Here is a 13019-nt window from a genome sequence, read left to right as displayed (position 1 = left end):
AGGGTTAAGACAGCCGTCGGTTGTCTGACATGCTGCGGCGCATGCGCAGTTCAGACCTGATCGCTGCTGTGCAAAAATGCACAGCACCGATCAGGTCTGAATTAGAGTCACAGATCTGCCCAAATATATAGGAGAGGTGGCAAAATGCAGGCCATGATCCTTTTACTTTCTGGTGAGTAGTTGATGCACCCCCACCCGCCGCAACCACACCATCCCGCACCCATGGCACCCCCGCACCCGGCTCCTCCCCCACCTGCAGCACCCCCACCCCACCCATGGCACCCCCACCCGCGGCAACCCTGCGCACGCCCCTCCCCCACCCGTGGCACCCCCGCACCCACCCCTACCCTACCCGCAGCGCCTCCGTATTTCCTCCCCTACCCGCAACAGCCACGCACCTGCCCCTCCCCCACACATGGCAACCCCGCCCCTCCACCACCTGCAGCGCTTCCAGAACCCATCCCCCATCCATGGCCCCCACTTCTCCGCCCCGCCCTCAACACCTCCCCCCATCTGCAGCACACCCTCTGCACCCGCCCCTCCCCACCCACAGCACCTCCTGCCCCCATCCACGGTCCACCCGCAGCATCTACAGACCCCATCCACGGCACCCCGCAACTTCCCCTCCCTCACCCGCAACACCTCTGGACCCCATCCTCGCACCCTCCAACAACCGCCCCTACCCCACCCGCGGTTGCTCAGGACTTCCTCCCCCACCCGCGGCACCCCCACAACGCCATGCAATATTTAACCACTCACAAAATTATACTTGGAGGTAATATTCCATATCATAAAAATATTGCATGCCCCAAGGGCGTGCAAGGGTTAAAGGGGCGTAGCCCCTTGCGATGGTGTGAAGAGCACCCGTAGGGCGCGATGAATCACCTAGTTAATAGTAAAGTCTAGTAATAAATGCCCTAAAATTCTGATTGGCCGAACATTATAAGCCAATGGGCCTGTGCATAGATTTTCTGATATGCACTTACTTAGTTCAACTTTGCTTAGCAGACTCTTGGGGCAGTATTCAATTCTTTTCACCCCCTTCACATCTGTTCTGTTTCTGCTGACAGGCATGGTATAATCATTTCTCTGACGTCCTAGTGGATGCTGGGAACTCCGTAAGGACCATGGGGAATAGCGGGCTCCGAAGGAGGCTGGGCACTCTAGAAAGATCTTAGACTACCTGGTGTGCACTGGCTCCTCCCACTATGACCCTCCTCCAAGCCTCAGTTAGATTTCGTGCCCGGCCGAGGTTGGATGCACACTAGGGGCTCTCCTGAGCTCTTAGAAAGTAATAGTCTTAGATTTTTTTATTTTCAGTGAGACCTGCTGGCAACAGGCTCACTGCAGCGAGGGACTAAGGGGAGAAGAAGCGAACTCGCCTGCTTGCAGCCGGATTGGGCTTCTTAGGCTACTGGACACCATTAGCTCCAGAGGGATCGACCGCAGGCCCAGTCCTTGGTGTTCGGTCCCGGAGCCGCGCCGCCGTCCCCCTTACAGAGCCAGAAGCAAGAAGATGGTCCGGAAAATCGGCGGCATGAAGACTCAGTCTTCACCAAGGTAGCGCACAGCACTGCAGCTGTGCGCCATTGCTCCTCTCACACACTTCACACTCCGGTCACTGAGGGTGCAGGGCGCTGGGGGGGGGGGCGCCCTGAGGCAGCAATAAAAACACCTTGGCTGGCAAAAATACCTCAATATATAGCCCCAGGGGTTATATATGAGGTAAATACCCCTGCCAGATTCCATAAAAAAGCGGGAGAATAGGCCGCGGAAAAGGGACGGAGCTATCTCCCTCAAGCACACTGGCGCCATTTTCCCTCACAGCTCCGATGGAGGGAAGCTCCCTAGCTCTCCCCTGCAGTTTACAACACAGAAAAGGGTTAAAAAAGAGAGGGGGGGGCATTTAATTTAGGCGCAGTATATATATATAAAAAAAGCAGCTATAGGGGACATAACTCAGTTAGTCCCTGCATTATATAGCGCTCTGGTGTGTGCTGGCATACTCTCACTCTGTCCCCCCAAAGGGCTTTTGTGGGTCCTGTCCTCGTTTAGAGCATTCCCTGTGTGTCTGCGGTGTGTCGGTACGGCTGTGTCGACATGTTGAATGAGGAGGCTTATATGGTGACGGAACAGAGGCCGATATATGTGATGTCGCCCCCTGTGGGGCCGACACCAGAGTGGATGGATAGGTGGAAGGTAGTAACCGACAGTGTCAACTCCTTATATAAAAGGGTGGATGACGTAACAGCTGTGGGACAGCCGGCTTCTCAGCCCGCGCCTGCCCAGGCGTCTCAAAGGCCATCAGGGGCTCAAAAACGCCCGCTCTCTCAGATGACAGACACAGATGTCGACACGGAGTTTGACTCCAGTGTCGACAAGGTTGAGACATATACACAATCCACTAGGAACATCCGTGACTTGATCCCGGCAATAAAAAATGTGTTATACATTTCTGACATTAACCCAAGCACCTCTAAAAATGGGTTTTAGGTTTGGGGAGAAAAAACAGGCAGTGTTTTGTTCCCCCATCAGATGAATAAATGAAGTGTGTGAAAAGCGTGGGTTCCCACGTTAAGAAACTGGTAATTTATAAAAAGTTACTGATGGCGTACCCTTTCCCGCCAGGAGGATAAGTTACGCTGGGAGATATCCCCTAGGGTGGAAAAGGCGCTCACACGGTTGTCAAAAAAGGTGGCACTGCCGTTTTAGGAACGGCCACTTTGAAGGTACCTGTTGATAAAAAGCAGGAGGCTATCCTGAAGTCTGTATTTACACACTCAGGTAGGGTATTAGAGACCTGTCACTGGACAGGTGATGCTGACTTAAAAAGCGCATAGAGATTCTGCCTTATAAGGGTGAGGAATTATTTGGGGATGGTCTCTGGGACCTCGTATCCACAGCAACTGCTGGGAAGAAATATTTTTACCTCAGGTTTTCCTCACAGACAAAGGTACAGTCCTTTCGGCTTCAGAAAAGCAAGCGGGTCAAATGGCGCTTCCTTTCTGTACAGAGACAAGGGAAGAGGGAAAAAGCTGCACCAGTCAGCCTGTTCCCAGAATCAAAATTCTTCCCCCGCTTCCTGTGAGTCCACAGCATGACGCGGTGCTCCACAGGTGTAGCCAGGTACGGTGGGCGGCCGTCTCAAAAATTTCAGCAATTAGTGGGCTCGCTCACAGGTGGATCCCTGTTTCTTTCAAGTAGTATTTCAGGGGTACAAGCTGGAATTCGAGATGTCTCCCCCCAGCCGTTTCCTAAAATATGCCTTGCTGACAACTCCCTCAGGCAGGGAGGCTGTGCTAGAGGCAATTAATAAGCGGTATTCCCAGCAGGTAATACTCAAGGTGCCCCTACTTCAACAAGGACGGGGTTACTATTCCACACGGTTTGGGGTACCGAAACCGCATGGTTCGGTGTGACCCATTTTATATATTAAAATCCTTGAACACATACATAAAAAAATTCAAGTTCAAGATGGAATCGCTCAGGGCGGTTATTGCAAGCCTGGACGAGGGGGATTACATGGTATCCCGGGACATCAAGGATGCTTACCTGCATGTCCCCATTTACCATCCTCGCCAGGAGTACCTCAGATTTGTGGTACAGGATTACCATTACCAAATCCAAACACTGCCGTTTGGACTGTACATGGCACCGAGGGTGTTTTATCAAGGTAAGGGCCGAAATGATGATACTCCTTCGAAAAAAGGGAGTTTTAATTATCCCGTACTTGGACAATCTCTTTATAAGGGCGAGGTCCAAGGAGCAGTTGGTAGTCGGGGTAGCACTATTTTGGAAAGTGCTACAACAGCACGGTTGGATTCTAAACAGTCCAAAGTCACAGCTGGTTCCTATGACACGTCTACTGTTCCTGGGGATGGTTCTGGACATAAACCAGAAATAGTGTTTCTCCCGGAGGAGAAAGCCAAGGAGTTGTCATCTCTAGTCAGAGACCTCCTGAAGCCAAAACAGGTAGCGGTGCATCATTGCACGCGAGTCCTGGGAAAAATGGTAGCTTCCTACGAAGCAATCCCATTAGGCAGGTTCCATACAAGAACTTTTCAGAGGGACCTGTTGGACAAGTGGTCCGGATCGCATCTTCCGATGCATAGGCTGATAACCCTGTCTCCGAGGACCAGGGTATCTCTACTGTGGTGGCTGCAGAGTGCCCATCTTCAAGAGGGCCGCAGGTTCGGCATACAGGACTAGGTCCTAGTGACCATGGATACCAGCCTTTGAGGCTCGGGGGCAGTCACACAGGGAAGAAACTTCCAGGGACTTTGGTCAAGTCAGGTGATTTCCCTACACATAAATATTCTGGACCTGAAAGCCATTTACAATGCCCTGAGGCCTGTAAGGCCTCTGCTTCAAAACCAGCCGGTACTGATCCAATCAGACAACATCACGGCAGTCGCCCATGTAAACCAACAGGGCAGCACAAGAAGCAGGATGGCGATGGCAGAAGCCACAAGGATTATCCGATAGGCGGAAAATCATGTGTTAGCACTGTCAGCAGTGTTCATTCCCGGAGTGGACAACTGGGAAGCAGATCTTCTCAACAGACACGACCTCCACCCGGGAGAGTGGGGACTTCCTCCAGAAGTCTTCCAAAGGATTGTACACCAGTGGGAAAGGCCACAGGTGGACATGATGGCGTCCCGCCTCAACAAAAAGCTATAAAAGATATTGCGCCAGGTCAAGGGACCCTCAGGCGATAGCTGTGGACGCTCTGGTAACACCGTGGGTGTACCAGTCGGTTTATGTGTTTTCCCCTCTGCCTCTCATACCAAAGGTACTGAGAATAATAAGAAGGCGAGGAGTAAGAACGATACTCGTGGTTCCGGACTGGCCAAGAAGAGCTTGGTACCCAGAACTTCAAGAATTTATATCAGAGGACCCATGGCCTCTGCCACTCAGACAGGACCTGCGGCAGCAGGGGCCCTGTCTGTTCCAAAACTTACCGCGGCTGCGTTTGACGGCATGGCGGTTGAACGCTGGATCCTGAAGGAAAAGGGCATTCCGGAGGAAGTCATTCCTACGCTTACTAAAGCCAGGAAAGAGATTACAGCAAATCATTATCACCGCATATGGCGGAAATATGTTGCATGGTGTGAGGCCGAAAGGGCCCCAACAGAGGAATTTCAACTAGGTCGTTTTCTGCATTTCCTGCAAGCAGGAGTGACTATGGGCCTTAAATTAGGTTCCATTAAGGTACAGATCTCGGCTCTGTCGATCTTCTTTCAAAAAGAACTAGCTTCAGTACCTGAAGTTCAGACATTTATAAAAGGAGTGCTGCATATTCAGCCCCCGTTTGTGCCTCCTGTGGCACCTTGGGACCACTAAAGACCGTGGATCTGTAATATCTCACTTGGAAAGTGGTCATGTTATTGGCCTTGGTTTCGGCCAGGCGAGTATCAGAATTGGCGGCTTTATCATGTAAAAGCCCTTATCTGATTTTCCATATGGATAGGGCAGAATTGAGGACTCGTCCCCAGTTTCTCCCTAAGGTGGTGTCAGCGTTTCACCTGAACCAGCATATTGTGGTGCCTGCGGCTATTAGGGACTTGGAGGACTCCAAGTTGTTAGACATGGTCAGGGCCCTGAAAATATATGTTTCCAGAACGGCTGGAGTCAGAAAATTTGACTCGCTGTTTATCCTATATGCACCCAACAAGCTGGGTGCTCCTGCTTCTACGCAGACTATTGCTCGTTGGATTTGTAGTACAATTCAGCTTGCACATTCTGTGGCTGGCCTGCCACAGCCAAAATCTGTCAATGCCCATTCCACAAGGAAGGTGGGCTCATCTTGGGCGGCTGCCCGAGGGGTCTCGGCTTTACAACTTTGCCGAGCTGCTACTTGGTCAGGGGCAAACACGTTTGCAAAATTCTATAAATTTAATACCCTGGCTGAGGAGAACCTGGAGTTCTCTCATTCGGTGTTGCAGAGTCATCCGCACTCTCCCGCCCGTTTGGGAGCTTTGGTATAATCCCCATGGTCCTTACGGAGTTCCCAGCATCCACTAGGACGTCAGAGAAAATAAGAATTTACTCACCGGTAATTCTATTTCTCGTAGTCCGTAGTGGATGCTGGGCGCCCATCCCAAGTGCGGTTTATCTGCAATACGTGTACATAGTTATTGTTAACTAAATCGGGTTATTGTTGAGCCATCTGTTGAGAGGCTCAGTTGTTTCATACTGTTAACTGGGTTTCATATCACGAGTTATACGGTGTGATTGGTGTGGCTGGTATGAGTCTTACCCGGGATTCAAAATCCTTCCTTATTGTGTACGCTCGTCCGGGCACGGTGTCCTAACTGAGGCTTGGAGGAGGGTCATAGTGGGAGGAGCCAGTGCACACCAGGTAGTCTAAGATCTTTCTAGAGTGCCCAGCCTCCTTCGGAGCCCGCTATTCCCCATGGTCCTTACGGAGTTCCCAGCATCCACTACGGACTACGAGAAATAGAATTACCGGTGAGTAAATTCTTATTTTTAGCTCGCTACCCCCGGGATATCGAGGGCGTCCAACCCTTTACGCAGCTGAACCTGATTACCATGGGTGCGATATGTGCAATAACAGGGATCACTATGGAACGGAGATTGGGCGTGATAGATCATTTGAATTCCTCCCTTGATGTTTTCTTGGTTTCATTTTTTCCCCCCTGCAAATGATATAATAAATTCCCCATACTGTATCTATACTCTAAAGAAAACTGAAATACATGGGTATTAAATAGATAGGATTTGTTGAACTACTAGTTATTTGACATTACATTTTTGTGGAATAAATAAAACATTGTTTTTCCCTTTTAATGCTGAATTAGTTTGGTTTTCTATCTCACTTATTGTTGGAAGGCCTGTAGCACATTCCCGAGGTACAGACTGAAGGTCTTAACTGCAATTAAGCAGTTAATTAGGAATGCTATTAAACCACCTGAGTGCAGTAACCGGTAATGTGCCCCATCTATATAGATATTATGTGGAGATTTCTCTGCGGGAAAACCAAAAGCTTTAATAGCACCTTACTGGGATACAGAAATATTGTCATTTGTCCTTATATCTGAACGCGGCACCTTATCTACTGTGTTCTCATTTTTATGTAACTAATCTGTCTTTCTACAATAATTCTGTATGTTTCCACAGGAGATTGGTACGGGTGGCACCTGTCAATGGAAAATCTGCGGCCTCAGTCCTGCCACAACCCTTGCGGTGTATTTTGAGGTGGTCAATCAGGTAAACTTCCAGTATGTTTGTGAATATACAAAGGACATGGGCACCCGGTAGTGTTTTTTGGTTTAGATTGTCAATAGACATATACTAGACTTGTGTAAATATGCGAACCAGATGTATACTTCAAAGGTATTATTAAATAACCGTTTAATTGACACAGCACTGCTCGTTGTACAAAAAATAAATAAATCCATCCATGAGAACGAATAAATAAAATTAGAGGACATGCTGGGAGATGTACTAAGCAGTGATAAAAGTGGAGAAGTGAGCCAGTGGAGAAATTGCCCATGGCAACCAATCAGCATTGACGTCACATTTATAATTTGCATACTATAAAAGCATACATAGCAGCTGATTGGTTGCCATGGGCAACTTCTCCACTGGCTCACTTCTCCACTTTTATCACTTCTTAGTACATCTCCCCCATAGTGCGGTATCTTTGGACAACACACCTCTGTATACACCCCTCCCATACAGTTGCCTACAGTCAAAAAAGGTTATTTGAACACTGCATCACGACTGCGGACAAGATGCAAAGGAGGACATTTTCTCTGAAAACATTGGTGGACAAAGGAGTATGGCACGGTCACTGAGCTGTATCAGTTAAGACTGGCATTTTACGAGCGCTTTTGAAGCATATGTCACGTACACATATTTACATGAGTCTAATGTATGTCGTTTGCCTATCTAAACCGTGTCCTTTGTTTTCTTTTCCTGATAACATTTATAACGCTTCTGTACACAACGGGCATTTTATTTTTAGGCACTTGCAATTCAAGGGAGTATGCTACTTGAACTGATTGTTGTTTTATGTAGCCACGGAGAAGAATGTCTTAATGGGTTTTTTTTGCTATGTTTGTGTATATGTTTTTTATATGTACGTATATAAAGTTGCTAGATGTAATGGCCAGCGTTGCCTGGCTTTTATTTATTTATTTTTTCATATGCCTCTCGTGTTACCAAATTGGATACGAGTTGAACACGCTTGTCCTGTGTAAGTGTTTGTATTAATCCTTTCTTAAGTTATTGCGCAAGTTCTGTTCCATGTGCTTTCTTGACAGAATCCTCCAGAAATAAACTAGGCTTTACCACCCATTTATTTTTCTGGTACCTAAAATCTTGGTATTGCATGAATGTTTGATTCATATGACACTGTACTGGGTTGAGTTTATATGGAGGAGCAGATGGTTGTTGGTGGGGGGGTTTCTTCTCATTAAATAACACATGGGCTTGGTGGAAATTGTCTCTCCCTATAGTTTTCAGAAGCACATTTCTCTGACGTCCTAGTGGATGCTGGGAACTCCGTAAGGACCATGGGGAATAGCGGCTCCGCAGGAGACTGGGCACAAAAGTAAAGCTTTAGGACTACCTGGTGTGCACTGGCTCCTCCCCCTATGACCCTCCTCCAAGCCTCAGTTAGATTTTTGTGCCCGAACGAGAAGGGTGCAAGCTAGGTGGCTCTCCTGAGCTGCTTAGAAGTAAAAGTTTAAATAGGTTTTTTATTTTCAGTGAGTCCTGCTGGCAACAGGCTCACTGCATCGTGGGACTAAGGGGAGAAGAAGCGAACTCACCTGACTGCAGAGTGGATTGGGCTTCTTGGCTACTGGACATTAGCTCCAGAGGGACGATCACAGGTTCAGCCTGGATGGGTCCCGGAGCCGCGCCGCCGGCCCCCTTACAGAGCCAGAAGAGCAAAGAGGTCCGGAGAAAGCGGCGGCAGAAGACGTTCCTGTCTTCAAATAAGGTAGCGCACAGCACTGCAGCTGTGCGCCATTGCTCTCAGCACACTTCACACTCCGGTCACTGAGGGTGCAGGGCGCTGGGGGGGAGCGCCCTGAGACGCAATAAAAACGATATAAAAACCTTATATGGCTAAAAAGAATGCATCACATATAGCTCCTGGGCTATATGGATGCATTTATCCCCTGCCAGTTTCCTGAAAAAAGCGGGAGAAAAGGCCGCCGTGAAGGGGGCGGAGCCTTTCTCCTCAGCACACAAGCGCCATTTTCTTTCACAGCTCCGCTGGAAGGACGGCTCCCTGACTCTCCCCTGCAGTCCTGCACTACAGAAACAGGGTAAAACAGAGAGGGGGGCACTATTGGCAGCTAATATATAAATACAGCAGCTATAACAGGGAGTAACACTTATATAAGGTTATCCCTGTATATATATAGCGCTCTGGTGTGTGCTGGCAAACTCTCCCTCTGTCTCCCCAAAGGGCTAGTTGGGTCCTGTCCTCTATCAGAGCATTCCCTGTGTGTGTGCTGGGTGTCGGTACGATTGTGTCGACATGTATGAGGAGGAAAATGATGTGGAAGCAGAGCAATTGCCTGTGTTAGTGATGTCACCCCCTAGGGAGTCGACACCTGACTGGATGGTAGTAATTAAAGAATTACGTGACAATGTCAGCACTTTGCAAAAAACTGTTGACGACATGAGACAGCCGACAAATCAATTAGTGCCTGTTCAGGCGTCTCAGACACCGTCAGGGGCGCTAAAACGCCCGTTACCTCAGATGGTCGACACAGACCCTGACACGGATACTGAATCCAGTGTCGACGGTGACGAGACAAACGTAATGTCCAGTAGGGCCACACGTTACATGATCACGGCAATGAAGGAGGCATTGAACATTTCTGACACTACAAGTACCACAAAAAAGGGTATTATGTGGGGTGTGAAAAAACTACCAGTGGTTTTTCCTGAGTCAGATGAATTAAATGAGGTGTGTGATAAAGCGTGGGTTTCCCCCGATAAAAAACTGCTGATTTCTAATAAATTATTGGCACTATACCCTTTCCCGCCAGAGGTTAGGGCACGTTGGGAAACACCCCCTAGGGTAGATAAGGCGCTCACACGCTTATCAAAACAAGTGGCGTTACCGTCTCCTGATACGGCCGCTCTCAAGGAATCAGCTGATAGAAGGCTGGAAAATATCTTAAAAGGTATATACACACATACCGGTGTTATACTGCGACCAGCGATCGCCTCAGCCTGGATGTGCAGCGCTGGAGTGGCTTGGTCGGATTCCCTGACTGAAAATATTGATACCCTGGATAGGGACAGTATATTATTAACTATAGAGCATTTAAAGAATGCATTACTATATATGCGAGATGCACAGAGGGATATTTGCACCCTGGCATCTAGAGTAAGTGCGATGTCCATTTCTGCCAGAAGAACGTTATGGACGCGACAGTGGTCAGGTGATGCGGATTCCAAACGACATATGGAAGTATTGCCGTATAAAGGGGAGGAGTTATTTGGGGTCGGTCTATCGGACCTGGTGGCCACGGCAACGGCTGGAAAATCCACCTTTTTACCCCAGGTCACCTCTCAGCAGAAAAAGACACCGTCTTTTCAAACCCAGTCCTTTCGTTCCTATAAGGGCAAGAGGGAAAAAGGCCGCTCGTTCCTGCCCTGGGGCAGAGGAAGGGGAAAAAGACTGCACCATGCAGCCTCTTCCCAAGAGCAGAAGCCCTCCCCCGCTTCTGCCAAGTCCTCAGCATGACGCTGGGGCTCTGCAAGCAGACTCGGGCACGGTGGGGGGCCGTCTCAAGAATTTCAGCGCGCAGTGGGCTCACTCGCAAGTGGACCCCTGGATCCTGCAGGTAGTATCACAGGGGTACAAATTGGAATTCGAGACGTCTCCCCCTCGCCGGTTCCTGAAGTCTGCTCTACCAACGTCTCCCTCCGACAGGGAGGCAGTATTGGAAGCTATTCACAAGCTGTATTCCCAGCAGGTGATAATCAAGGTACCCCTCCTACAACAGGGAAAGGGGTATTATTCCACGCTGTTTGTGGTACCGAAGCCGGACGGCTCGGTGAGACCAATTTTAAATCTAAAATCTTTGAACACTTACATAAAAAGGTTCAAATTCAAGATGGAGTCACTCAGAGCAGTGATAGCGAACCTGGAAGAAGGGGACTATATGGTATCTCTAGACATCAAGGATGCTTATCTCCATGTCCCAATCTACCCTTCTCACCAAGGGTACCTCAGGTTTGTGATACAAAACTGTCATTATCAGTTTCAGACGCTGCCGTTTGGATTGTCCACGGCACCACGGGTCTTTACCAAGGTAATGGCCGAAATGATGATTCTTCTTCGAAGAAAAGGCGTATTAATTATCCCTTACTTGGACGATCTCCTGATAAGGGCAAGGTCCAGGGAACAGTTAGAGGTCGGAGTAGCACTATCTCAGGTAGTGCTACGTCAGCACGGGTGGATTCTAAATATCCCAAAATCACAGCTGATTCCAACAACACGTCTACTGTTCCTAGGTATGATTCTGGACACAGTCCAGAAAAAGGTGTTTCTCCCGGAGGAGAAGGCCAGGGAGTTATCCGAGCTAGTCAGGAACCTCCTAAAACCAGGACAAGTGTCAGTGCATCAGTGCACGAGAGTCCTGGGAAAAATGGTGGCTTCTTACGAAGCGATTCCATTCGGAAGATTCCATGCAAGAACTTTTCAGTGGGATCTGCTGGACAAATGGTCCGGATCGCATCTTCAGATGCATCAGCGGATAACCCTATCTCCAAGGACAAGGGTATCTCTCCTGTGGTGGTTACAGAAGGCTCATCTTCTAGAGGGCCGCAGATTCGGCATTCAGGATTGGATGCTGGTAACCACGGATGCCAGCCTGAGAGGCTGGGGAGCAGTCACACAGGGAAGAAATTTCCAGGGCTTGTGGTCAAGCATGGAAACGTCTCTTCACATAAATATCCTAGAGCTAAGGGCCATTTACAATGCCCTAAGTCAAGCAAGGCCTCTGCTTCAGGGTCAACCGGTATTGATCCAGTCGGACAACATGACGGCGGTCGCCCACGTAAACAGACAGGGCGGCACAAGAAGCAGGAGGGCAATGGCAGAAGCTGCAAGGATTCTCCGCTGGGCGGAAAATCATGTGATAGCACTGTCAGCAGTGTTCATTCCGGGAGTGGACAACTGGGAAGCAGACTTCCTCAGCAGACACGACCTCCACCCGGGGGAGTGGGGACTTCATCCTGAAGTCTTCCAAGTGATTGTAAACCGCTGGGAAAAACCAAAGGTGGACATGATGGCGTCCCGTCTCAACAAGAAACTGGACAGATATTGCGCCAGGTCAAGGGACCCTCAGGCAATAGCGGTGGACGCTCTGGTAACTCCGTGGGTGTTCCAGTCGGTATATGTGTTCCCTCCTCTTCCTCTCATACCCAAGGTACTGAGAATCATAAGAAGGAGAGGAGTAAGGACTATACTCGTGGCTCCGGATTGGCCAAGAAGGACTTGGTACCCGGAACTTCAAGAGATGCTCACAGAGGAACCGTGGCCTCTACCTCTAAGAAGGGATCTGCTCCAGCAGGGACCCTGTCTGTTCCAAGACTTACCGCGGCTGCGTTTGACGGCATGGCGGTTGAACGCCGGATCCTGAAGGAAAAAGGCATTCCGGATGAAGTCATCCCTACCCTGATCAAAGCCAGGAAGGATGTAACCGCACAACATTATCACCGTATTTGGCGTAAATATGTTGCGTGGTGCGAGGCCAGGAAGGCCCCTACAGAGGAATTTCAACTGGGTCGTTTCCTGCATTTCCTGCAAACAGGACTGTCTATGGGCCTAAAATTAGGGTCCATTAAGGTTCAAATTTCGGCCCTGTCGATTTTCTTCCAGAAAGAACTGGCTTCAGTTCCTGAAGTTCAGACGTTTGTCAAGGGGGTACTGCATATACAACCTCCTTTTGTGCCTCCAGTGGCACCTTGGGATCTCAATGTAGTTTTGGGGTTCCTAAAATCACATTGGTTTGAACCAC

At 49.1% G+C, this 13019-nt stretch overlaps 1 protein-coding gene across 4 annotated transcripts in view; it reads left to right on the top strand.

The window, feature by feature from the left end:
* Positions 1-13019, top strand: part of LOC134980612 (protein transport protein Sec23A) — a 265943-nt gene that overhangs the window by 151578 nt on the left and 101346 nt on the right. For all 4 annotated transcript variants that reach the window (XM_063947502.1, XM_063947500.1, XM_063947503.1 and 1 more), the window contains one exon: positions 7141-7230. In XM_063947502.1, coding sequence (XP_063803572.1) covers positions 7141-7230 — 90 coding nt within the window. The remainder of the gene's footprint in view (positions 1-7140; positions 7231-13019) is intronic.

The sequence above is a fragment of the Pseudophryne corroboree genome, chromosome 12, assembly GCF_028390025.1.
Source record: "Pseudophryne corroboree isolate aPseCor3 chromosome 12, aPseCor3.hap2, whole genome shotgun sequence".
NCBI classification, from domain to species: Eukaryota; Metazoa; Chordata; class Amphibia; order Anura; family Myobatrachidae; genus Pseudophryne; species Pseudophryne corroboree.
Note: the sequence above shows the minus strand (reverse complement) of the source record. Positions and strands in the feature narration are given on the sequence as shown.